The sequence below is a fragment of the Pimephales promelas genome, chromosome 6, assembly GCF_988280905.1.
Source record: "Pimephales promelas chromosome 6, fPimPro1.hap1.1, whole genome shotgun sequence".
Classification (NCBI taxonomy): Eukaryota; Metazoa; Chordata; class Actinopteri; order Cypriniformes; family Leuciscidae; genus Pimephales; species Pimephales promelas.
This window is the reverse complement of record NC_142774.1, coordinates 31,858,160-31,885,621: the sequence shown is the minus strand read 5'-3', so window position 1 is coordinate 31,885,621 and position 27,462 is coordinate 31,858,160. Positions and strand designations below refer to the sequence as shown.

Below are 27,462 nucleotides of genomic sequence, written 5' to 3'. Positions count from 1 at the left end.
CGGTTGAGACTTAAAATTACAAAAAAACAAACAAACAAAAAAAACCAAAACAAAACAAAACAATGACATCTTCATAATACGTGCCGCTAAGCTAAGGCACTTTTTGAATAATATCGCTTGTAATAAACAGAATTTTGCTAATCCAGTGATTAACGTTAGTTAAAGCGCTCGATACTTAGCATGGCAACTTGTAAGAATGATTTCCAGACTGTTGGTTAGTGGCATGTCATTGTGTTGCTGTTCTCCTGTGTTGTGTAGAATAGAGGTAAAGTTATTCCATTTCTTAAAAAAGAAGAATAATTCTCAGAAACCTGTCGAATATGCTTTTAGAACCGTGTCTCTTTAAACTCCTCCCTGCTGTGAGTGATGACGGGAGCAGCGCTAAACAGCTGACGTCACGCTCACACGGGTTGTTTTCTTGTGAGCCCGTGTACTTCTTAATCTCTCATACTGTTATTAAAACTAACAGATCTTTTAGCGGCTATATTATTGTTTCCTCTTGGCTCCACATTCACTCATTTAAACGGGCACTGGGTCGCTAACATTAGTAAACACCACATAGGTTAGTGGCTAATGCTAATGGTGGCGTTGGGTATTTTTCGAATTTCTGTTTCATTTCGCCAGGCCTCTTAAAACTGACACCGCCGAGAGATTCAAGCGTTAGTTTGCGTTTTGGCAGTCGAGGATGAACTGGATTTTCCCTCTGTCCAAGGGCTCTGGATCGATCCCTCCTCTGAACAGTTTACAGAAACAAAGACAGAGACAGATCGAGTCTCTCAGAGCTGCTCACTCCAAGTAAGTCTCGCTCAATGGCTGTGTCCCAAACCTAGAGAGCTAACCTAAATAACGTTACCTGGACAGCGTTTAGGTATTAAGACAGCAGGAGGACGCTCGCTAGGATTTCAGGCAACCAAAATGTATTAACTTATACTTCTAATGATTTTAGTATTTATAACACGTGCTCGCTGGTCGGCTCGTTGACATGAATCATCCAGAATACCCTATGTATGTTGTTGTTGTTGTGTTTTTGTGTGTGCGCGCGCGCTCTGGACGTCCCGTACATGTTTCAGATTAAAGTATTAGCTCTTCATAGTTTACTCCAGATCCCTTCTTACTCAACAAGACAGGTATTAAATTAGTGGCAGGGTACACCCTGTATTGTTTCTAAACAGACAGGTAGAGCCATTTTGTTCCTGAGAGGGTTTGACTTCCTTAGTTCTGACGAAGTGACATTTTTAAAGTTATTCAGACCACACGATCTGGCCAATTTACGCAATGGAGAGTTTATCACAATTCTGAACCATCGATCTTCCATTTTCGTAAAATGTAACTAATATGTACCAGCTAGTCTCGAAAACCATACTGAAAGTGTATCATTTCAGATACCAACTTCGCAAAATATAATTGATAGTTCCCAAACATGTTTCCCGAACTCCTCCATTGGTCAGCAAAAAAGATAGCCCCGCCCTCAAATAATGTGATTCACTAACAGGTGGATGCCTGTTTTTGAGGGTTTTTGTATGTGCAGTATTAAAATGGACAGTGCTATTTGTTTATGGAATATAGCATTGATGTAAACAAACGTGATCTTTGATCACAATATTTTGCAGTCCCTCTTGCAATGATATGTCTTTTGATATCTCTGATGACGTGTTTACTTGTCACTCACATGAAATCACAGATCATAGCAATAGCAAACCACAACTATCCAGTCAATTCAACAAACTCAAGTCACAGTCTACATACACAAGCAGTTTCGCTTGGGATATATGCCACATATTCCGTCATATTGATCTGCCTGCATTGAATGAGAACTGAACGGAGCTTTCTGAACTGAACAACACATTGTATGAGAACTGAACAGAGCTGGACCATGACACTAGTGTTTCTCCAGAGCGGCCCTATTGATAAAATGACTAAATTAACAAAATTAACAACAAAAATGAGCCATCATTGAATTTACTTAATCTGGACAACGACACTATTTTCTTCTAGATCTGCTGTATAGCTGAAACAAAATTTGTTGCATTATTTTCCTGTTATCACTGTAAAGCTGCTTTAAAACAATTTGTATTGTAAAAAATGTTAAATAAATAATAGTGACTTCACTTCACAATAGGGAAGAAACAATACTATCTCATTGTCTGTTTTTTGCTGACTTTATAAAACAAAAAAAAAATGTCTACTTATTTGTCTGACTTAATTCTGATGTTTCCATAGTCTTGCAGAAATTCAGAAGGATGTAGAGTACAGACTTCCTTTTACCATCAACAATTCAACTATTACTGTCAATATGTAAGTATACAATTGTATTTTGTTTTATTTATGCATTTACACAGGGTTTAGACTTTTAAAGGGATACTCCACTGTTTTTTTTTTTTTCATATTAAACAATGTTATTCCCTTAACTAAGGCAAGTTGATACATACCTCTCTCATCTCAGTGCGTGCACTCAATCGCTCTGGCACGCGAGATACGTTGATAGCACTTAATTAGCCCAGTTCATTCAATATGGGCCAAGCAGAGAAGCGACCAAACACCTCCATGTTTTCCCTATTTAAATACAGTAACATGAGTAGTGTAACTCGACCTAGGACGGTGACACAAAATAAAACATGCTTTTCTAAGCGTGTAAAGTGGATAACTATATTGTATGGTGGAATACAACAGCAAGTGCTTGGGAGCCTTTCGACTCATATATTTATCTATGGACTCGGTGCAGTAATATCATCTCTCCGAGAGTGGGAGGGGGGAGAGGACTTTTCACGAGTGATGATATTACTGCGCAGACAGAGGTATGTATCATCTCGTTTTAGTTAAGGGAATAACATAGTTTAATATGAAAAAACTGTCGAATATCCCTTTAAGTGTTGTTTAAATTGACAATTGCTGTCCTCCACAGCTTACTCCCACCACAGTTTCCTCAGGAGAAACCAGTGGTCAGTGTGTTTCCACCAGTAGGTCATCATTTAGTAGACGGTAATAATGGAACAATGGTTACCAGCCCACTCATAACTAATGTAAGTTATTTGTCATTTTATATGACTTTATATGACTGCATGTAAATGTTCTGATTTTCTACTCAGATTTCTTTTAGGTAAACATGAAATCAATACTTATGTAGCCTATATTTACTTTCATTAATACACATTCCTGGTCTTATGATTTGTCAGTGCACTTTATTAAATTATTCAAATCGCCCAAACGTTAATTTAAAGGAGTAGATCACTTAAAAAAGTCGAAAAGAAATTAAGGTTTTTGATGAAAACATTCCAGGATTTTTCTCCATATAATGGACTTCATTGGGAACCAAACGGTTCAAGGTCCAAATGAGAGTTTCAGTGCAGCTTTAAACGTCACCAGACCATGAATAGGGGTATTATCTAGCGAAATGGCCGGTCATTTCAAAAATAAATAAAAAACTGTACGTTTTATAAGCACAAATGCTCGCCTTGCTCTGTTCTGTGATGCGCGTTCGTGACTCTCCTGTTTGAACTCGTTTAATCAAAATGAATGAATCTTTTTTTTGAGTCAGTTGACTCGAAAAAAGATTTGTGAACTGTCTGGTACCCAGTGACGTCCATTATATGGAGAAAATCCTGTAATGTTTTCATCAAAAACCTTAATTTTTTCTCCTTTAATTCTGTTTTTCACAACCCAATCAATAGCTTTTGCATAAACTTCTTAAGTCAAATGCCATTTTGTGTACATTTATTAACTACCTAACTACCTAACTATCTAAATAGGCTATGTATTATGCAACAGTAATGACATTTGTTTTCTTTTCCCTTTTCATTAGTTTGGAATGCATTCAGATTTAGGGAAAGTTATTCAGAGTTTGCTAGATGAGTTCTGGAAAAGTCCTCCTGCCTTGATGTCAGGTCCCAACTTTCCTTAGTGAGTTTTTATTTTTATTTTTTATGTTGCTGCAAGTTAAATCATGTCTAATCAGGAAGATCTCTAATGTGTGCGTTTGTTGTTATCTTTGTCTTGTGGCTCAGTATGTACAAACCATCTGGGATGCCTCCTTACTCAACTCAGAGCTTCCATTTTGTTCCTGCCTTCCAACCACAGGATGGTCAGCGGCCTATTGGCCCTGCCCCTGTGCCACATGCAGGGGCGGAGCCTCAACAAGCCCCTCCCCGACCAGCAGCACCAGCTTATGGACTCATCACAGACCTTCCTCTTCCTGTACCAACTGCTGATTCACAGGTACCTAATGGGTATTCAGTCCAAAATCAGCCAGCTGGTGTACTACTATTACATTCACTGTGTTTTGCACAACTACATCTAGATACACTTGCTCACATTGTGTGTGACGCTGAGGTACTTTTTAATTTTTAGTTAAATAAAAATTCAAACGACATACATTTGTTGCTTGAATTGATTTGATAGAAATCATATTTTAAGTTAATTTCTGATGTTCAGACTGCAATATGATATCAATGTTGTGAACAAATAAAATAGAAGCTATAGGTGATAAATTTGGATGCATCATTGTGTTTACTTTAAATTTCCATCACCATCTTTGCCACCTGCTACACACCATGATTCATTAAAAACAAGGCCACAATCATTTTTTACAGTAATCCTCGTCAGTTTCACGTCACACATAATATTAAGAGGTTAATTCACACTGGGTGCAAGTTTCTGAGACATATTTCCAGCATGATGTATAAAGTTGAAATTCTTAAGTCTGAGATAAAAGGCAGTCAGAAATATGAGATATAAGATAAAATGTCAGAATAATAACTTTTAATCTTATCAGGATTTTTATATTATGTCGTAGTGTTTAATCACTTTGACTTTTATCTCATAATTAAATTATGACAATTTTAATTATCCACATGATCCACACTGTTTGTATAAGCAGTGTAGTGTTGTGTAGCATAGTTTTGCAAGATTGTAAATCATAATTGACATGAAAATTCGAAATTATGAGATAAAACGTTGAAATTATGACACACTGTAAGAAATTATAGTCAGTTCCTATCCAACTTCCACTCCAATATTTGTCAATTGTTATAGTAAGATAAAAAAATTATAATAATTCTGAGATAAAATGTTGAAATTGATGTTTTTTTTTAGTTTTTTTACTTCATTTAATTGACAAAAAGTCGAAATCCATTAAACATTTTTAATTAAGATACAATGTCAATTTTGACCTGTGTAAATTTAAAAAAAAAAAATCTTATAATTATGACTTGTCAATCATATAATTGACGTAAAAAGTCAAAATTATGAGATAAGTCAAAATTATGACATGAGAAAGAAAACTAAGACAAAATGGGCTTCCATAACTCCTAGCACACTGAATGGTAACACTCAAAATGCACTTTATCTTATTAATCAGCATAGTCTTTTGCAACATAGGCTTTTATTAAGCAAAATTCACTAATGGAAGGCATTATTCGCCACTTTCTGTGTGGTGTGACATAAGAACACATAATTCAGTTCTCACTCTTGTTGTCCTTCCTTTGTAGTCAGGTCTGAATGGACACATATACAAGATGCCTGAAATCCCAGATACATTTCCAGAATTATCTGAGATGAGGTATGAAATTTCAGGGCATTTGTTTTGTCTTGCATTTGTTTGCTCTGTGGATGAATCAGATCTTGTTTTTTTTTTACTGTTTTAGAACAGTAAAAAAGATCTTGTTTTTTACTGTTCTAAAACACACTAATTACTTTAGTCTATTCTTAAAATTAAATATGAACTTGACACTACTCACATTCTGTCATCTTGTGTTTGTAATCTAGTGTTTCTCAACTGAAGGATATGAACGATCAAGATGACGTGCTGTTGGAGTTCTTCATGTGTCTGCCTCAGCTCAAACAAGTAACCTCTGACAAAGAGGAGCTGGTCAACAACATTGTAGAGATGGCCAGTGAGTTTCTTGAGCGCACTGCCGATTGAGCTAGTTACTAACCTCTAGATCAATTTTAGACTAAAGTTGGATCAGTGTTTTTTTTTTTTTTTTCACAGATAACCTGAATCATCAAACTAGCCCTTAAAACTATAGACCATTTTGCAAGATGTAAACAAAACTGGTCCAGAAGCACTTCCTGTTTCAGTTTTTTTAACACTACATACAAGCTGGGATAAAATATAACCAACATAACATATAAAACTGAGTCAAAAGGTTAAACAAACATCTTTGAGATTTTTAGAAAACAGTTCCAAACTGAAACAGGAAGTGTTTCTGGACCAGTGTTGTTTACATCTTGCAAAATGGTGTATAAAGACACACCTCTCTGTCCTGTCACACATTTCATGTAGATCAGATCAATGTTTTTGGTGTAGTTTTGCAAATAACAGAAGGAATATATTTTGCTTTCAGAGAAAAACCTACAGCTTGAGCCTCAACTGGAGAGCAAGAGACAAGAGATGTTGTGTAAAGTACGTACTTTAACAAATGCTGTCACTAATACTTGGGTCCAAAAGTCTGATTTCATTTTTCAGTTCAACTTTTTTTCATTGTCAATGTTGATATTATGGTATTAAAAGAGAAAAAAATGCAAAGTAGAAGCATTCATTTCACAAGCTGTCTCAGACTTCTGGAGCCCAATGTACATTGTAATCTTGTCACCTTCTTTCCTTTTCTGATGCTAACGATTACCTGGTGTGTGTTTTGTTTTTTTGTGCAGTATGAACAGTTAACCCAGATGAAGTCGGTATTTGAAACCAAAATGCAAAGACAACATGAGCTCAGTGAGGTAAAGCACACATGCAAAGATGGAGGGGATCTTCCAAGATGTCAGGATTTTGCATACCTGTGTTGTGTTTGAGGTTTTTCTGCCTCCATATTGTGTTTTGCTCTCTTTTTTATTTTGTATAAGCAAAATTAAAATAAAAAATACAAAATAATAATATAATAAAATAATCATTTTGATCATAAAAACATTAAAAAAGTAATATTTTGAAATATTATTATAAGTTAAAATACCTCTTTTTCTATTTTAATATTATTCCTGTGATGTCAAAGTTGATTTAGTGCTTATTTATTATGATTTTTAATCGTTCTGATTATTCTTATCAATGTTGGAAATGATTTTTGCAGCTTTTAGATTTTTTTTGCTGCTGTAACCGTCATCCCGTGATTTTTATCAGGATTTTTTAATGAATAGAAAGTTCAATATAATAGCATTTTTTTTAAATAAAAATATTTTGTAACATTATAAATGTCTTCACTGTCACTTTGATCAATGCAAATTGTTATTTATTTATTTTTTTTAATCTTACTTAAGCCCAAACTTTTGAATTGTAGGCTATCACAAGTTTTTCAAAAATATTAAACAACACAACTGTATTCAACACTGACAATAATAGTAATGTAGAAAAATGTTTGATAGTATGAAAATTCAAGATGGTCCTCACAACAGAACACGCAATCTGGGGGGAGGAGTTGGATCCAGATCCAACCCCTCCCACCTTGCATATACCTAAAGGCCGATTTATACTTCTGCGTAGGGTGCGCGCAGTAGGTACGGCGTAGCATACGCACAGACGCGTCCCATTGCGCGTACCCTTCGCCGACCCTTACGCCCACCTCCTCAAAAATGTAACTACACGTCGCGACGACGCGGACCGCAAGATCGGTGATTGGTCGGCTTGGTAGCATCGCATTTCCTCCTACGCATTTCCGCACGTACCTTCTCACGCATTTCCATCACTGTCTATGATTTCCACACGTACCATCTCCTCCGACGTCTTCTCTCATTTCTGCCTTTCAGTTTTAGTAATTTCACTAAAGTGAACTGTTTTTCCACCTCAATAAGCTCCAACTCCAACATGATCCACTCTCTTTCAATCGCTATTGCTTGTAGTACCCTAGCCGCGAGGAATCTAAACACAGTGGAACATTAAAACTCTCCGCCGCCAACTAGCGTTTCGGAGCAGTACTGCAGAGCAACAAGACCTGAACGCAGAAGTATAAATGCTCATAACGGCGTCGCCTACGTGCGTAGCCAACGCCGCACATTACGGCGTACCCTCGACGCAGAAGTATAAATTGGCCTTAAACCTACCCATCTCCACCCCCTGATCTATAACCCCACCCCTAATCTTACACATCTCCACCCCCAATTCCCTAATCCTACCCATCTCCACCCCGTTTCCTAACCCTACCCATATCCACCCCATGATTCCTAGCCCCACCCCTAATCCTACCCATCTCCACGCCCTGATCTATAACCCCACCCCTAATCTTACACATCTCCGCCCCCTGTTCCCTAATCCTACCCATCTCCACCCCCTGTTCCCTAACCCCACCCCTAATCCTACCCATCTCCACCCTGATTCCTAGCCCCACCCCTAATCCTACCAATCTCCACCACATGATTCCTAGCCCCACCCATCTTCACCCCCTGATCCCTAATCCTACCCATATCCACCCCCTGATCCCTAGCCCCACCCCTAATCCTACCCATATCCACCCCCCGATCCCTAGCCCCACCCCTAATCTTACACATCTCCGCCCCCTGTTCCCTAATCCTACCCATCTCCACCCCCTGTTCCCTAACCCCACCCCTAATCCTACCCATCTCCGCCCCCTGGATCCAACTACGCCCCCTGGATCTCATGTACTGCAATAAGGTGCTTCTGGAAAATTCTCCCGTTTTTAATAGAACTGTTCATTTTCATATTCCTCTGGCAGAGCTGCAGTCTGAGTGCGCTGCAGGCCAGATTAAAGGTAGCGGCCCATCAGGCTGAAGAGGAGTCTGAGGAGACAGCGGAAAACTTTCTGGAAGGAAAGAACGAGATTGATGACTTCTTAGGCAACTTCATGGAAAAGAGAACGGTATTAAAGCCATATTCAGTATGAAACAACAAACATTATAAACATATAAACATTTGTTTGTTGCGTCTTCTATGCACCTCCAGTAGAAAGCATAAGGGAAATTGTAAAGCACCACACAACAATTTCATACAATTAATCATGCCGTTTTCATAAGCATAGCTTTATACAACATTTCACAAGACTAGTGTGATGTTCATGAGACTGTTTGTTGTGCTCCAACTTCTTGTTACTAAAGGAAGTCTTATCTTTAGGTCTGATATGAAAACTTGTGTAACGTGATACTGATGTAACATTCTGTTTTAGCTTTGCCATTGCAGAAGAGCCAAAGAGGAAAAGCTCCAGCAATGCATGAACACACATGGACAGTTCCCCTCAACACATTAGATTGAATGTCCCAGTGCTCTCTCCATGGAGGAAGGTACGTTTCTCTCAGCGAAACTCAGCAGATTGATTCACTTGTGGTAAGAAAGTGTTTTCAACGCTCACCTTTGTTAAACATGTTGCATTCTATTCTTAATCACAGGTTTGGGATCAATCTACCAGCAGACCGGTGGGCTTGAGACAAGCAGCATATCTTGTGGTCTACAGCCCCGATTGGGCAAACATAGACACATATGACAAAAAGAGATTTCTGCATAATTTTTTAATGAAATCAAAATGATTTTTGCACATGATTCCAAAAGTGTTACACTCACAATGATTGAGTAGACAGGTTCGAGTACGTTTGGATGTGCCCAGTCTGGCTGTGACCCAAAGGAAATCTGTCCTTAATAGTGTTCAGAAACAGCCGGAGTTCTAAGCTTATTAGTTGAGTTGATGATGTGACAAATGAGGTTGGGCCTTGTACGCACTTGAAAATGGTTTTGAACAATGTTAATGCTGCCGTAAACGTACGACAAAGACATACTGTATTTAATAATGTTGATAAAAAAATCCTTTATTATAATTAGACATTGTATTATATGTTTATTTAATTTGATAGGTTAATAAAACATTTAGAATAATCTCTGTTATGGCTTAAGTGTGGTTTTGCATCTTCAGTAACTTTAATGAAATTACTAAATGGAATGAAATATATTCTGGAGGTATATGCACAATATATCGGTTGTGAGCTAATATTAGAGATTTCTTAAAGTCCCACTCCAATCATATTTTGAGCTATTTTTTAACATTCCCAGTGGTCTTTAAATTATGATTATGCCATTTTTAGACAAAATCACAAAACCTGTGCCGTTTTCTGGGACTTCACTTCAGCAGAGCGGCAGTAGCTCATTAGCAATTCGCCTCTGCGTTGTGGGCGGAGCCGTTGGCACGGAGACGACTCTCCCCCTCCCCGTTGCTGAGAGCTTGTGGCCGCGCCCACAACTCCAGTCGATTTTAGCCGGCATTTTTGCGTCTGCTAGTGCTACTGATTCACAGCCATTTGAATGTAGTAGAAATACTCAGAAATAACACTGTGAGCTTATTTTTCTCAAGATATGTCCTCTAACTTCAGAAAATTTACACAACAACATATTAACACTTCAAAAACATTATTTGTAATTATTTGTAACGTTATTCATAAACTCTTGTCTCAGGCCCAGAAGGAAGAAAAGGAATAGTCAAATAAAGTCGTTATTTTTGTATTTTTTTTCCACACAAAAAGTATTTTTGTCGCTTGATAAACTTATAGTTGAGCCACTGTAGTCACATGGAATTTTTAAACATTTTCTTCAATGACTTTCTGGGCCATCAAGTTTCAATCCCTTAGGGTGCCTATATGGTAGTGATACAGCTCTCAAATTTAATCAAAAATATCTTCATTTGTGTTCCGAAGATGAACGAAGGACTTATGGGGTTGGTACAGCATGGTGGTGAGTAATTAATTACTTAATTTTCATTTTTGAGTGAACTAACCCTTTAATAAACCGGTTTGGAACAATCCTTTTTACTCTTTCCCCGCCGCTGATGGAATTTTTCTGATGGACAAATCTTTCTTAGCTTGTTCAAAATGTTGCTTCTTTTATGGAACATACCCACATTCAGTTGTTGATATGAAAAAAGAATGTTTGAAGCTAGAATATGTTTTTATATTTTATTTGTTTAGAGGCTCTGTTCTGTCTTTTGATATATTGTATGTTCAGATATTCATACAACCAATCTTCAGGGGGCCATGACATGTTTGTGATCATTTTATAAAATCCTGAAGGTGATTGGCAACTTTTTTTTTTTAAATAACATTGGCGGGGAAAGAGCTAATGGTGTTAATTACACATTTCACTATAATGTTCATCAAAGAATGACAATAACTTGAGTACCCAGATACACCATTTAACGCAAGCATTCTCAGCAAAAATTGGCTCCAGATATGCTGTAATTTTGTTTGTTGTTTGTCAAACATTTTATTGAGAGCATTTTTTGCCCTATATTCATATCTACTGGTATAGCTGAAAAGTTAATCATGTGGATGTGTGAGGGATTGATTGTCTATGTGTCAGAGTACGCCTAGTTACTGAAATGGGAAGTAAAGGTAGTGTGGTTGACATACAGTTCTTGTTTTCACATATACAGCAAATTCTCACAATTTCTATTTAAGAGTTCCTTTGAATACCAATGAAACACACAGGTGGGAATCTAATAGTCTTGATAGGCACAGACCAAATTCCTTGAGGATATGGGCTATGTTTGAAATGGAATCCTAGCATCCTCTTCCTGCTGTATATAGTATGTGAAATTAGAAAGCATGTAACATAGGTAAAAAAAAAAAAAAAATTCTCAGACAAATAATAATAATAAAAAAAACCTATTGGTAACCAAGAATGCTGATTAAAAAAAAATGCAGCCATTCCAGTTTATGCATTGCTTTGTGGGACACAAAATGTATTTAGCAAATGTATTATGATATCTGATATATATTCTGCGTATTACTACGAGTAGTATTTTAATATGCTGTTCCGTACATAGTTATGGAAATAAATTAATTGCGCATAAAATATACAGTCAACCCAAAACATTACACAGGAAATAACTTTACTATAATGGAATGCGGTCTTATTGCCAGACCATCTTGGATATTGTGCACATAATTAAATATAAATTCACACACAGATTTAAAAAGAAAAAATTAAAATAACATTAAAAATACAACATATTTCCCAGTTTGATACTGGTTACTGTGCTTTTATCCCTCATTGTCACCAGTTCTGTTTAGTTCAAGTGTTTGTTTTGACCACCTTATCCTAATAAGGGTCCTTTGCGTCGTCTCCAGCACTGGAGGAGTGGCTACTGAGGTCAGCTACGCCTGACTCAAAATCGCTGCAGGTTGAAAGGTCATCGGGGTCACCGCTCTTAGGTTGGGCTGCTAGCTCTAGTGGCAGTGTGAAAGGAGGAGTGTGTTTCTCACTTCTCAGTGTAGTGAAATAGTCCAGTGGGCTGCCGAGTTCACACTCGCTTGGAATTGGACGGCGGGGCCGTTCAGACAACTTATTGGTCTCCTTCCTCTCCCCTGAAGTTTTCTCCTTCAGCTCGACAATTCTCTGTTTAGGTAAGCAAGTTTGAAGAGGTCAAAGTCAGTTTTACATTAGTGCAGCAAATAAAAGGAACAAATTCAATTCTAATGAACCGTTTGAAATAGAACACAAGCATACTTTAATGTGTAATATCAGAATGAATCCCATCCCAGAGAGGGTGATGTCTACTTGGTTATACTTTTTCAACTGCTTATTGATACATATGTGATATTTATGCATGCATGTGTATGCCTTGTCCAGCGTCCGTCTCCCGCGGTACCTCCTGGTGGGTGCTAAGCTCCTCCTCCAATTGTTGTGACTCCTCCCTTACTGCGTTCAGGCAATCGGCTGGAGACTGTGATGTCACACTTTTCTCTGCACGGCCGTACATCCCCTTCCAAAACCTAGAACGTCATTTCCAGTTGATTCATCCTTTATTGAACGGTGTTACCCAACAAACCAATTTTATTCACTTTGCAAAGAACAATATATTAAGGATGGTAACAAAATGGTTAATGAACCTGTATGAATTTCTTTCTTCTGCTGAACACAAAATAAGATGTTGAAGAATGTCGGTAACCAAACAGTTGATCGGCCCAATTGACTTGGAACTATGGAAGTCAACAGGGTTCGTCAACTGGGTCCGTCAACTGTTTGGTTACCGACATTCTTCAAAATATCTTCCTTTGTGTTCAATAAGGTTTCTTACATGCAAACCGAAGCATTGAGAACGTTGCAAGTGTGCAGACCGTTTAATATATGATATTTTAAGACATTTTTGAAAGACAGTCCACTTCGCGAAAAAAGGCAGGAGCCATCTTTGGAAAACAGTCTCGAGCAGTCGAACCACGAACGCCGAGCCAAGTTCTGGCTCGTTCACATCTCACCAGCGCACTTGGCTTGACGTTCGTGGTTCGACTGCTGTTTTCCAAAGATGGCTCCTGCCTGCATTCGCGAAGTGGACTGTCTTTATAAAATATCTTCTCATTAAACGGTCTATACACTTACAACATTCTCAATGCTTCGGTTTGCATGTAGGGACCCTGATTATGCTACCGTGTTAGTGTTGGGCTATTTTGAGCCTTGTTAGTGGTATTAACTAGCGATTTTTATTTTCATTACTCTATGCCCCATATACTAGCGTTATAAGCTAAACAGTTTTTAGAGATAAAACTCTTTACATTCGATAATCATGAAAACAAAGCTCAGGGAACGGTTGACTATGTACCAATGTGTAATTAGACCAAAGGTTCATTTTGTGCCGGAGTTGTCCTTTAAATTATTAAAAGGGACAAACCACCCCAGTAATTACATCAAACAGTAGCACTTATCCACAAGTTTCCTACGCCCCATGAGGCCTTGCGTCAAAAGTGGGCGCGACTTCCGGTTGGAAGTAAACAAAGCGCGATTTGACATGCTTGACACTCGTTCATTCAACAGTTGACAGTGATTCAAGTTATAGCGATCCAAACTAGCTAACGATGTGGGAACACAACCTCAACGAAATGAAAAAGGGTGAAATAACAGTACCTTTACCCTCCGCAGTCGTTGATTGGGAGTATTATAATAACATTATTAATAATCAATACTCATCAAGGCATGGTGACAGACAGTTGTGCGAGCTGACAAACAATTAAAATAAAAAATACACACTTAGTCATTGTGCTTTGGAGTTTATTCAAAATTATAAATGAATGTGCTGCTTGAATACATTAACTGGCACATTTGGTATTCTGTCAACACAGGCTTTGATCCTGAGTTAGTAGAGAACAGCCAAACACAGGCTGATAGAGTTTATAGAACATTAAGAATTTAAACAAATGTACACAGGAAGATTCGTCGTCTTTTGGGAGGTGATGGAAACTACAGTCGTTGGCAGGATCAGAGACTGGCTCGTTTTCAGCTTATGTTCAAAACAATCCCGTTTAAGCCACTAAACTAGTTTAGTCCGATTATACATACAACCGCGAACAGCACATGTTGTCCCTGAGCTCCGTAACGACATCTCTCATAAAGATTTGCGTCTTTAAATAGTAAAATAATTCTCCGAAAAACAGCTAGCCTCTTCGCTAACTAACACACAAAATACCATTGGAATGCTACTTCCGCCGCGTCACCGGAAGTTTCACCCACTTTATTTTTTACAGGAGCGCCCCTCGGAAACTTGTGGATAACGCAACAGTCTTTTTTAGTCCACAAGCCCACTTAAGTACATTAGCTCAAAAAATAAAAAAAATTACAAAGGTGTCGTTGCAAGCTGATTTGTGTTCAATATGGTTTAATTTCACATTCTCATTCTGACACTATTGAGCTTTGTCATCTCTGAGCCAATTCAAAAGGAAGCACGACTATTGTACGACATGAAGGAAGGTTAAGTGATCATTTAAAGGCATCATGGCCATTCAAATTGGGTTGACTTACTTGAAGCAGTAGGCAGTGGTGAGAGGTTTCAGAACACCCTGTGTCTGACTGTGGTCTGTCCTGTACAGAGGGTTTGTGTATTCGGCCCTGTTATCCCACAGGTGTGGCCACAAAGAGTGTGTTCGCTCTTGTAACCTGCATAGAGTACAAAGAGGGAGATTGAAAGAATAAACTAGCACATTAAGGTAATGAAACCAAGCTGATCCAACAGTTAGATTACCTTTTGATTAAAACAAAACATGTATGGTTGTGGTAAGCACTTGAAATAGAATCGAATCTCAACCTCTGTTTTTTTTTTTTTTTTTTTTGCTGTAGTTGGTCATTTATATTATCATAAATATTCAGTCACTCTATTTCATCAGTAAAGTCTTTTGGATATTGAACTCTTGAACTAACCCTTTTTTGAAGAAGTATTGGCATGTTTGTCATGGCCATGAACTGGCCATTTAGACAGGAAAAGAATCTAAACATGTTAAGGGATGGACAGGCCTCCATACCATGCAGACATCTGACCTAGTTTTTTTGGTGTGCTCTACACTAGACGGACCTCCATTGGTAGCTTTTCGGTCGGTTGTGCACATTGAATTGGCGGCGCCCATCTGTGATCACTCTTATTGGCTTATGCCTCATTTCCAACAAGCGGTACAGTACTCCATTTTTTTTTTTGCCATTTCCATTGTCAGTTGTGAATGGTACCCTAATTCTGACCCATACAACTTTTTTGAAACTCTTTCATTGATGTACCTAGTACCTAGGGTACTAAAGGGTGGAGCTAGAGTCACTGCAGAACGTTGATTGGTTGACAGAGAATTGTCACTTGTGTGTGCTTTTTGGGCTTTTTTTCTGCCCATCAAGGAAAGGTGCTGTTGGCGGTGGAAACGCAAGCCAGATCATGGTTTACCATCTTGAATCGTACCCTACTGTCCTGTACCGCTCTGTGGAAACAAGCCATTAATGAACCAGTGTATAAGAAGAAAAACGAATGGGACGGGATGCTGGTTTGCTGGTCCCCAGCTACTCCAGCTCAGTTTTGCTTTGAAAACAGTATGGCTATGCTGGTCCACCAGCTAAACCAGCACTATACCAGCTCCAACCAGCATGGAATTTATTCTGGTTTAAGATGGATTTTTCAGCAGGGTACTACTTCCAGGTTCTGAAGTGTATATCTGATGGATACTTTACCATCTCATAATATCACAGGAGAGGAGTTGTGAATAGCAAGGAAGCATCACGTAACAGTGACCACATAATGGATGTATATTATAATTCCAATCATACCATCCATTTCCACACTATAACATCAATTTTAATGGTTGCAAAGTACTTTGAAAACCAATACATATTAGCCAATACATGATTTCAGACGCGTCTTTTGTTTACGGTTTGTGTATAGCCGTAGTCCTAGCTCTTCCGTTTTCCCATTTTGAATGACAAATACTGACCACGGCCACCTGCAGGTGACTGAAGAGTTATTTCCTCTCATGCAGATGCAGTATGTACATAGTAGTTGGCCATTGGCTGTAGTCTTTTTGCTTTTGGCTGTAGTGTGTTCAAACAAGTTTTTGGTCCAGACGCAAGCAACATGAGTTGACACCACAATTGGCTTTCATCCCTACTAGTGATTTGATCTTGGTTTGTTGTGTCTGGGCCTTTAGGAGCTGTCATAATATCAACCTGGACTCACAAAAGTTACGTATCAATAGCATCAGTTTGGATCCTGCCATTGTTGGGCAATTTCCCAGTAAACAGACTGTGGACAATCTATACAAGTACATCTACAACATCACAGTTCAAAAAGTAATATTTCTGTCAAAGTTGTGACCTAGCAGTTATCTTACATGCTCTGGCACGTTGCAAGTCTGCAAGTCCTCATGCAGCTGGTGCAAGTACAAGTCTGGCAAATGAGGGATATGCTGATCCCCCTCTTTTCTTTCTATTATCCATATCCATAAAAAAGTGGCAAAATGTAATTGGTTTTCTTACCTCAAGTCTCTCCTTTCTTTCTGGCAATTGCCGATGAAGTTCCCGTACTGGCAGGAGTAGATGTGTGTGTGTAGCTGTATGAGGAATCGCTCATTGAACTCAAACGCACAGGGGAACTGCTGCATCAACTGCCACACACACTCCAGAAACTGGTCCATAACTGGGGAAACCTCCTTAGGGTCACCGTCAAGATGAGCGTACCTGAATGTAAAAGATTTTATGCCGACACTTTATTACGACAGTCCACTTGAGACATTCTACTAACTATAAGTAACTTTGCAACTACCAGTCATAGGAGTATTATGGCTCGTTTCCACTGAGTGGTACGGTACAGTACAGTTCGGTACGCAATTATTTGTGTTTCCACTGTCAAAAGTTGTGAATGGTACCAAAAAGCCGAACCGTACCGTACAACTTTTTGGGTTACCCTTCCGTTGGGGTACCTAGCACAGTGAAAGGGTACTAAAGACTTGTAATATGTTGGAGAATTGTATGATCCACTTCAATTATGCCTATGGTTGCTGTAAGCTTTTGCTATATAGGGTTGGGGGGGGGGGGAAGAGGGGGACAGTTTGAGCTTTCTTGAAAATTTCTAAAAAAACATTTTCATTTTTTGGTAAACTGAACCTGTAGTATTTCATGCTTAGATTGTAGTGGCTCAACTAAAGCTTAGAGACACACTGTATACTGCATGACTGATGGTTTAGTCACAGTATCTGTTATGGATTGAGTAATGAGGCCTTTCTGGTTTTGTATGTTATCCATGTACAACAAACATAGTAGAAGAGATTCACAGAAAGCTGCTATTCAATTCAATCATGTGATTCAATAAATTACAAACAAATGCAAGTCTTACATGCGAGTCCAGAAACGTGCAAATTGAAATGAAAAACACAAACCTGTGGGAAAACTTGTGTCCAAATGACATCCAGTCCTTTTCAATCAGAACCTATAAGGATGAAGACTTGTGTTTAAATACTGACAAAAAAGTTACAAATTTAGTCTTTATAGATGATATTAGACTAGCACTTTTTGAAAAGCAAAGCAAAATGGATCAATCATCATCAAAGTTCTTATTACCATCAGTCCCTTGATCGTTCTGTAGTATGAATCTAGTAGTACACTGGCCACCGAACACGCCTGAGCGGTTCTGTCCCACCCGTCTGAACAGTGCACCAGAACACTCACTCCCTCCTCCGCCACTGCCTGTGGACACACATGAACAGAATAACACATGTGATTGTCCCAATCACATGCTATGTGAACTTGGGTACTAAATCATATTTAAAAATTTCTAATAGAGTATTGCCTTTGCAATGAATACTCCAGCATCTAGTACAGCTTTGATGTGTTTTAGCCACCCAGAGTTCTCCAGACCCCAGAGGAAATCACTCATGGTGGGAGCCACGAGATCACCAACTGCAACAAACAGACAGAAAAGGTGCATTACCATATGGATAGGAAGTGATCACCAGACAGGTATCTGTAATAATGATTAATCCATATACCATCTATAAGCTTCTGTTGGCTGTTCCTCATGACATGGATGTTTTCTATGCCAATGAACTGCAGTTTTATGTTAGTGTAGTGGTCCTCATTCTCATAGCCCTTCCCAGCAGCACGATTAGCCATGGCATTCAGCTGAAAGCAGTTACAAATAGCGTTTCAAACTCACAATACTGTTAGTATTTTGGATTATTTACACTATGGTATATTATGTCATACTGGTATAGTTATGGCAAGGTACATTAAGGCATGGCAAGTGGGGAGGGGGGGGTGCTTAAAGGAGTAGTTCACTTTAAAAAAAAACATTTTCTGATTATTTACTCACCCCCATGTCATCCAAGATGTCCATGTCTTTTTTTTCTTCAGTCGAAAAGAAATGAAGGTTTTTGATGAAAACATTCCAGGATTTTTCTCCATATTCTTTACTGGTAACCAAACGGTTCAAGGTCCAAAAGACAGTTTCAGTGCAAACTGCAAACTGTTCAAAGGGCTTTAAATGATTCCAGATGATGAATCATTAAAAAAACGATCGCTCATTAAAAAAAACAAAAAAACACAAAGTTTACGTTTTATAAGCTCAAATGGTCACCTTGCTCTGTTCTGTGATGCGCGTTCGTGACTCTCCTGTTCGAACTTGTTCATCAAAATGAACAAATCTTTTCCAGAGTCAATTCATTCATTTCGTTCGTGAACCAAATGACACGAAAAAAGGTTTGTTCATTTTGATAAACGAGTTCGAACAGGAGAGTCACAAACATGCGTCACAGTACAGAGCAAGCCAACTATTTGAGCTTATGAAACTTAAACTTAAACTTTTTTTTTTTTTTTAAATGAGCGATCGTTTCACTTGATAAGACCCTTATTCATCGTCTGGAATCGTTTAAAGCCCTTTGAACAGTTTTCAGTTTGCCAGGGAACTGTTTTTGGACCTTGAACCGTTTGGTTACCAATAAAGTGCATTGTATGGAGAAAAATCCTGGAATGTTTATTTCAAAAACCTTAATTTCTTTTCGCCTGAAGAAAGAATGACATGGAAATCTTGGATGACATGGGGGTGAGTAAATTATCAGCAAAAGTTTAAAAAAAAAAGAGTGAACTACTCCTTTAAATGTCATGAAAATATCACTATGCAAAAGTAAATGCTGTCTTTTGAACCTTCTATCCATCAAATAATGAATGCATGGTTTCCACACAAAAAAATAAGCTTGTGATTAAGTGAAATGCTAAGAAATGTAACTAGATAATCCAGACAGCAAATAAGAATGATTTCTGAGGGATCATGTGACACAGAAAGCTGGAGCAATGGCGGCTGAAAATTCAGCTTTGTATCACAGGAATAAATTACATTTTAAAATATATTCAAATACAAAACAGTTGCTTTAAATTGAAATGTCAAAATGATACTGTTTTTATTGATCAAATAAATGCACCATTTGTACATAAACAACTTTAACTACTATACAAAAATAGACAGACAGATAGATAAGAAAACTTCCAAACTACCCAATCTAAATCTCAACAGCTTGTCCAACCTGTTTTGTGTGTATGTGCGTGTGTGTTTCTAATCTCTCACCTTTGGCCTTGTGTCCACCACATACATGAACTCGCTGACAGGGTTTGACTTCATGATGGCCTGCAGCATCTGCTCATCGTCTGAGGAGCGTGCACTGAAACCAGAAAGAGGCTGACTGCTCCGACAGATTGATGCCTAGAAAACCAATGGTGTGCGAATTTAAAAAGTGGGGAGGCGAAGACAACCTAGAACATATTAAGCTTAAGTATAAAAATAAAAAAGCTTTCACAGGCTTACTCTTGAGTTTAAATGAATATCATTATTTTTGCACTTACACTGGAATCTCTGTGGTAGTAGGAGAGAACAGGAAGACGTCCTCGACTCCGGAACTTGGCACTGCCCACAATGACAGCAGGAGAGACTGACTTTGGCACATACAGGTCCGACGGGTAAGTGTCACACAACTGCCAAGCAAAGTATTCAGATTACAACTATTGTTTTACATTCTTAAGTTCAGCAGCGGCTGTTTACTTTAGAAAGTAACATTCCTGTGCTTATTATATAAGATTCATCAATTTATTTATTTATTTTTTTTAAATATTGCTCTGCAAATCCATCAGCTCTAAACTTGCTAAGCAATGATGCATGCTTTTACAGAAGATGCTGTTTTTACAAATCATGTTTACTAGCCAAACCTCCAGTGAAGAACTGCATTACCCTTAATCCTGGCAAAAAATCCACCAATCAGAGGTGTCGCTGTTACCGTCAATAGCTTGATTACTATGAGATTCTGATTGCTTTTATTTTCCACAGAGGAATGGAAGTCATGGTTTTTAAAACTACATTAGGTTGAGTAAATGACAACAGAATTTTGATTTTTGGGTGAACTATCCCTTTGTTCAGTATTCATATACATGATAAACAGAAAAAAATCCACACATCACATTAATATTGTTTTTGGCAATGTAATTTAAGGCATAAAACTCAAACACTGATCTCTGAAATTTTGTGTAAAAGGTAATGATGTTTCTTGATCCTGAGGATGAACAGGCATCTGAGCTCATACTGACTCTGTACTCATGATTGGCTGCTGTGGCATGCCAGAGGTTTCTGGGTATTCCCATTCGAATGAATTCTGCCTTCAGGTCGATGAAGGCCCAGGACTTTTCCCTTAACTCTTTATCCAGGTTGGGGTTAAAAGAGAAGCAAAAGAGCTCTCCATAGCGCTCTGCAAAAGAAAAGAGAGAGAGAGAGGGAGAGAGAGAGAGAAGTAAAAGTTAATGAGTGTGTGGGTCCTATGGGCGAAGCTCACAAAGCTGTATAGAACTGTGCTATCTGACGTTGTAGGTTGTATTTCATAATACACTGTGATGCAACAGCTAAGACCTAGCATTGTCTAAGCAAAAAAGCCAGTGTTCACTTTTCACAGAAGAAAATGCTAATGTAAATTTGTTACATGAATTCAAAGTGGAGGCTTACAGCTGAAAAGACACTAGTTTAAACTATTTCTATCAAAATGGTAGTAATAAAAAAATACTGTAAAAATCTGATTATTGGTTAACCTTACCAAAGTCACTAACCATATACGGGAAGCACAATAAATGGCTTAACAACAGATTGTATATATTTTTAATGTAAACAAACTGACATATTTATGTTTTTTAACAAGTAAAAACTATTTACGGTGACCCACATCACGACACAACTTATTTTACTCATTTTGTTTCTTCTTTTTTCATCAGTAATGTACATAAGGGAGTTTTGGCACATCAGGCCCCATTTATTTTAGTGCATTTGCCTGATGGTCTTTTGTCTGTGTCTGTGTGACCCCTGTACATTTGAGACCTGGCCATCTGTCATGTCATGTGACTTTCTATTTTATCATTTAAATTAATATGGTGGTTATCACTACATTTCAAGGTACAATGCAGATTATGGTCTTCAAGTAAATGTGTATATATTATAATAACTTAAAAAATGGTTATAAGTTGTAAAATATACAAACCCATAATACCCGAAGCAGTGTTACCATATTTTTTTAATTGAATTTCTGGCAACCACCGCTGGCAATCTAGAAACGTCCTAATTTTAATACTGAAATAAACCCTAAAAGATAAATGTAGGCCAATATACATTCTGCAAAGACTATTCTGTGACATTTTAAAGGAATAGGTGACTTTTTTTTTTTTGCGCATTTTTACTTATACTATGCATTTTACTTTACCTGGATGTGAAAGACGTGTGAGGGAAGCCAGCACATCTAGACAGTCCTTCTCCTGTGGGATCAGCAGTCTATAAACATGGAAGTTCTTACAGCGGATAATGAGAGGGCTTCCTGATGGATTTGTCGGGAGTCTCTCCACATTACCCATCAAACTGTGCAGGATCTAGCAGAGCAAGAAAAGTCTTTAGTGACTGTGAAACTCTGGAATAATTACAAATACAGCAGTAATAGAAATACAGTAGTTGGATTCCAGACAAATACATTGACTCCTGTGTTTAATATGTCATATTTTTTTAGAGCAAATAAAAAACAGAATAAGGCAACAACAAATGCAGTTCTAGCAATTTATAGGAGAAAAGTTAACATAGTGGATGACTTGTGTCACTGCGGTTTAAACAATTGGGGTCATTTTTAAGAGGAAGCTTGATTGTCTGCATGGAAAGGTTTCGATTCCTACCCAGGTCTCTTTGCGGGCCTCCGAGTTCTCTACAAATATAGTGTGAGTGGATGACAGGTATAATGTTCCCACCATAGACTTCCTGGGGGTCAGTTTATCAAACATGCGAACATTTTCCACCTGGAAAACAACAAATCATGAAATATAATTTATATAAAATGCTACCAACCTTGTGATGTACATTATATATTGTCAACTTAAAAAAAAAGAATACCCTACCCTACCAAAAAAATACAATGGCTCAGAAGGTCATATGAATTATTTTGCAATAATTACAATCACAATCATTTCTCCAGCTTGGCATATTCTAAAACCTTCATTTAGCTAGGGCCAGATCATCTTAACGTGGATTATTTTGCCCTTGAATACATTAAAATAGTAAAATATCATTCTAAAGATTAAATGGTTTATCAGTAGTGCTCAGGCAGAACCATTCAGATCTTGTTACAATGCACAATGATAGATGAAGGAAAAATGGGGGCTTCGTTGTGGCCTATCATTGGGCTTATTCTGTCAAACCATATTTACAAAAGATTATTTTGGAAAACACATATTACGTGTTTGTCAAAGCATATGCAATTCAAAATGAAAGAAATCTAGAGAATGGATGCTGCATTGTGAGCTATCATGAAATGCCGGGTCGGGACATAAAAGGACATCAGCAGTAACGTTACCTTGGGTGTTCTGATGTGCTCCATTCTAGAGACGGCCGTCCAAATGATGCGCAGAAAATTAATCCAAACCGACCGGGGTATTGGCTGTTTATCAGGTCAGAAGAACAGAGCAGGGCGTCGCATGTTGGTTAAAAGAACACCATTCTATAATAGTATAGCCTGCTGGTAATGTAATTCAAGCCATGGCTCGGGTTAAAGTGAGGAGATCCGCCGTGCGCTCAGACTGGTACACGGTGGAGAACGCGCGCGCGCACACTCACAAACTACGAATCCTACTACGGCGACGGCGTGTGCATGAATATTACCTACGTTGAGTGACGTTGTCCAATAAACCTCACTGATTGGTTGAGGTAGACAATGATAGGTGGGCTCTAGTCAGAAGGCGAACGAACAATTCTCTTTTTTGAAGAAAGTGTGGTTTGTAAATTGTAAATAAGGTACGTTACTGGACGCTTCAACCAAGAAGAAAACAGACTATTTAATATTTATGATCTAAACCCCTCGCTATAGTAGGATTCGTACTTCTACCGTGGATTATTTCACAAAAGCGCATGAGCAAGCATCTACGTCCTATGTAACGTTATCCCTTAAAATACAGACTATCGCCCTTGGAAACAATAAAAAATATGGACAAGAATATGGTTGTATATTCAGAGGCAATCTATGTAAGGCTCCGAATAAAGATCTGTATTATCTGAATAGTTGTATTGATTGGTTTATAATAGCCTTTCTAAGATTTCAATTATTTACAGTGGTTCGATCCTTTAATTACGTCTATTTAAAGTTGATTTCCAGTCACTGGATTACAATTGGCTGAGACTGAATCTTTTGTCTTTTATCATGTGATTTTTATCATGTGAACACGCAGTATTTTGTGCTGTTGTATTTTGTAATGCACCAATGTTTCACAATTTGACTGCCCTTTCATTTCAGTGGCCTTTGATCATATGATGCATTTCCAACATGAATTGCTTCTTTAATGTTATGATCTCTCTTTTCAAAGAAAAAAATCTTATTTTACTTGATTACAATAAATGTTGTTTCTGTGGATTCAACATTTGTCCAGAAGGTGGCGCTAAATTACAGCCTTGAATAATAATTTGAACTATTTATTAGATGCGCTCTGAAATATGTTTCCCCTTTCGCTAGCTATGAAAATATAATAATAATTTATTTATTTTAAGTACAGAATCATATGTCAGAGGAGTGCTGCTGGTTCAAAATCAAAAGATGTTGCCTATTCTTTTGGTTTAGTTTAAAACTTAACTGTTTTTTGACTGTCAACTTTCAATCCAATCCATTCTAACCCCCTATTATTATGGGACAACTCAACTAACAGCTTCGGAAAATGGGACATCATTTAGGCTACACACCAGGTTTATATAACTCGGATGTCCAATTGTATTGCTTATTATTGGTTTTAACTGATTCTGATAAATATACGTGAACGTGTCAGCGGCTAGTCCTAACATTTACCACATATCACTGTATAATTATATACTTGTATGATTATTTGTTTCTTTTATATTAATAGGATTTCATAAAGAGGTTCATAGTAAATTTCTTTAACTTGTACAATAAGTTACTATTTTGTATGTTTTATGCTATTACCAAGGGGTGGGCGTGACTGACACGCAAACCGTTAAGTCATTTGTTTGATTTCAGCAAGAGATCAACGCAAACCAGAGCCGTTAAATATGATTTTTTTAAATTAATTACTTTATTTTAAATATGATATTTTTAAACGGCTGTGACGCAGACAAGACAACGTGATTAATATTCATGAGCCCAACACAACAGCCTGTCAGGCAGTCAAGATTGTGAGAACGGAGGTAAGACGAGAGCAAAAATAAAATAAGAACAATAAAAATAAGTTATATTTGACTATCTTTATTTAAATATTGTTAACTCGATAAAGACTTTATAGATACTGGTCTTAATCTATGAACTCACAAAGCCCGCAAAGTGTTGTATAATTTTTGAGAAATATGCAATTTTACAATCGCCATTGGTTGAGCCAACGTTGGCAGTTTAACGTTAACGTTAGCAGTTTTCAGGGGAATCAACCTGCAGATTCTGCTTTAACAAGAGCTTTCAACAAACAGATAGTTGCTTACGTCTTATATTTGATCCTGATCGCAAATTTGTTCTCTTTTCTCAGTAATGTCTGACAAACAAACGAACAAACAAAAAACAAACATATTTTTACAATTTTTTTTTTTTTCAGGATTTTTTTTTTATAGAAAGTTCAAAACAACATCCCTTTGTAACATTGCAGATGTCTTTTTTTTTGTCTATGATCAATTTAATATATTTAATACAGCACTGGGCAAAAGTCTTTGGCATATTAGTATTTTCACAAAAGAAAATGGGTCTAAGACAGTTATTTATATCTTTTGCTGTTGTGTGTTAGTAGGAAATATCAGTTCACATTTCCAAACTTTTCTTTTGCCATTAATTGTAATAATGCGGTCGGACAACAGATAAAGTAAGGGTGGGATGTCATACTGTAATTATTTAAGATTCAATAAACAAAGTACATAATAATTTTACCTTATTATCTGGCCCCCGATTTTGCCATATGTGTCCTGTCTGTCCTGACATGCAATTCTTTTTTTCTTTTTTTATTATAACTAAGGTTGATATACAGGTATTTGTATGAAACATTAATCTCTATTGTATATTATGGATTTTATATTTACAGGCTCTTATTGCTTTTATAAATGGCTTTATAAAAAAAAAAAAAAAAATCAGAACAGACCAAAAGAATGACCCAATTTATGAACCAAATGACTCTTACATGTTATTTTACCTCTTCGGAATGTAACATTTGTGCAGACGGTATCATAAAGTTTCCGAACATACCTGATTTCACTTTGCTTCACTAAATAAGTGAACAGGCCAACAATTGAATTAATGGCTTGTTTTTTGTTGAGTAAATATTATTAGTAACTCTATCTGTAAGCGCTATAGTAACGTTGAAGTCTGTGGTCAGGTTGAATGCCCATGTCCACACGCCCCTGAGAGCTCTGGGTGTTTCTATATATAGGTTTTTAGTTTAATACAAGGAGCCTGAGAAACATATGACCAGCAGGCTACTGGAAAAAAAATAATAATAATCCAAAAAAATATATATTTATACAAAGATGTTTATATTATTTATTGTTATAATACCAAATCAACTTTATCAAACACCACCATTGTAATAGGGGTGTTTGATAAGCCAGAACGCTGACATTCTCCCAAGTGAACCTGTTGTCGATTCACTTAAACTCTACAAACAAATCAAATTTATCTTTAACCTGATAACATTACCAGGTCAAGCATTCATTGCACAATTATTTGTATGTGCTTGTGTTAAAATGTATGTGCACATGTAGTGTTGTTTCTGTTGAATAAGCTTAAAAAAACACTGAGAGATACTGTCATCTCTCAAAACAGTGCAGGAGAAATTAAAGGCAAACAGAAAGATGTCATTCTAACCGTCTATTTAAGAGCATAAAACACAGTTACACAGCACTCTGAAACGTACTGAATGTCAGTGCTGTTACAGCTGTGGTTATGGTTACTGGCTGGGGTTTGTGTGTGTGTTGTTGTAGTTATGTGTTTTTCTACACATAATGTGTTATGTGTTAAAGATTTTGTTTTCTTGCAGAATAACGCTGGTTAATTGTAAGATTGTACAAGCTGAATAATAACTAGTTGACTGTGTTGTGAAGTGGACAAAATATCTTTCCACAGCTTCATTCTTCACTGATGCTCTTGGTTTGTTTATGTGTGTGTGTTTTGTCTCAGTGCATGTCAGCAGTGTTTTCTTGGCGTCTAATATGATAAGCTTGGCACAAATTCATGGAGTTTATCTGGAAAACCAGCTGTGAGACTGAAGATACCATAGTCTATTATTGACCACTTGACCACAGTTCACTGATAAAGCAGCTCTCACACCGCTATTAAGTCAGAATATCAACTGGTGTGCTATTTTAACTTGGACCAATAAGCAACCACCCAGAACACACTTGCAGCCATTTAGCATTGTGTTTAAATCATTTACAACACTTAGTTTGGTTTTATTATACCCTCCTCAATGTTTATATCTCTTTGACTGTAAAGCAGAGAAAATGCTGTATTTTTGTGTGATTTAAGGTGCATCCCAATTCACATACTTATGCACTATTCTGCCATTTTGTAGTATGAATAGTGCAAATTTTGTGTTCACATTGAAAATTCCAAAAAGAAAAGTGCACTTTAAATACCTGGATGATGCACTTAAAAAAAAAAAGTGGTATGTTGATGTCGGACAACTGTTGCAGCTTTAATGGACAGGGAAGAAATATAAGACTCCAGTGTTGAATGACAAAAAATCGTATAAAGTTCATACACTACGTGGTTGAGTAC

The 27,462-nt window shown here is 37.4% G+C and overlaps 2 protein-coding genes across 3 annotated transcripts; one reads left to right on the top strand and one right to left on the bottom strand.

Annotated features, from left to right (window-relative positions):
* The first annotated feature begins 362 nt into the window (after nt 1–362).
* On the top strand, nt 363–9,807 carry vps37a (VPS37A subunit of ESCRT-I). The gene is made up of 12 exons (XM_039674877.2): nt 363–795; nt 2,221–2,295; nt 2,903–3,020; nt 3,800–3,897; nt 4,002–4,212; nt 5,484–5,554; nt 5,761–5,888; nt 6,342–6,400; nt 6,649–6,717; nt 8,658–8,801; nt 9,105–9,219; nt 9,325–9,807. Exons 1-11 carry the CDS (start codon nt 686–688, stop codon nt 9,183–9,185), a joined length of 1,164 nt encoding a protein of 387 aa, XP_039530811.1. The 5' UTR covers nt 363–685; the 3' UTR covers nt 9,186–9,219; nt 9,325–9,807.
* On the bottom strand, nt 9,454–23,325 carry mtmr7b (myotubularin related protein 7b). 2 transcript variants are annotated; one of them, XM_039674949.2, is made up of 14 exons: nt 23,068–23,325; nt 22,394–22,513; nt 21,937–22,099; nt 20,783–20,940; nt 20,048–20,176; nt 19,773–19,907; nt 18,202–18,334; nt 18,003–18,112; nt 17,774–17,899; nt 17,593–17,642; nt 16,694–16,894; nt 14,711–14,845; nt 12,570–12,693; nt 9,454–12,316 (listed from the first exon to the last, which is right to left on the bottom strand). In XM_039674949.2, exons 1-14 carry the CDS (start codon nt 23,089–23,091, stop codon nt 12,020–12,022), a joined length of 1,905 nt encoding a protein of 634 aa, XP_039530883.2. In that variant the 5' UTR covers nt 23,092–23,325; the 3' UTR covers nt 9,454–12,019. The 2 variants fall into 2 exon arrangements, with proteins under 2 accessions (XP_039530883.2, XP_039530884.2); XM_039674950.2 differs by having other exon boundaries at nt 12,116–12,316; nt 12,542–12,693.
* Nucleotides 23,326–27,462: the final 4,137 nt, after the last annotated feature.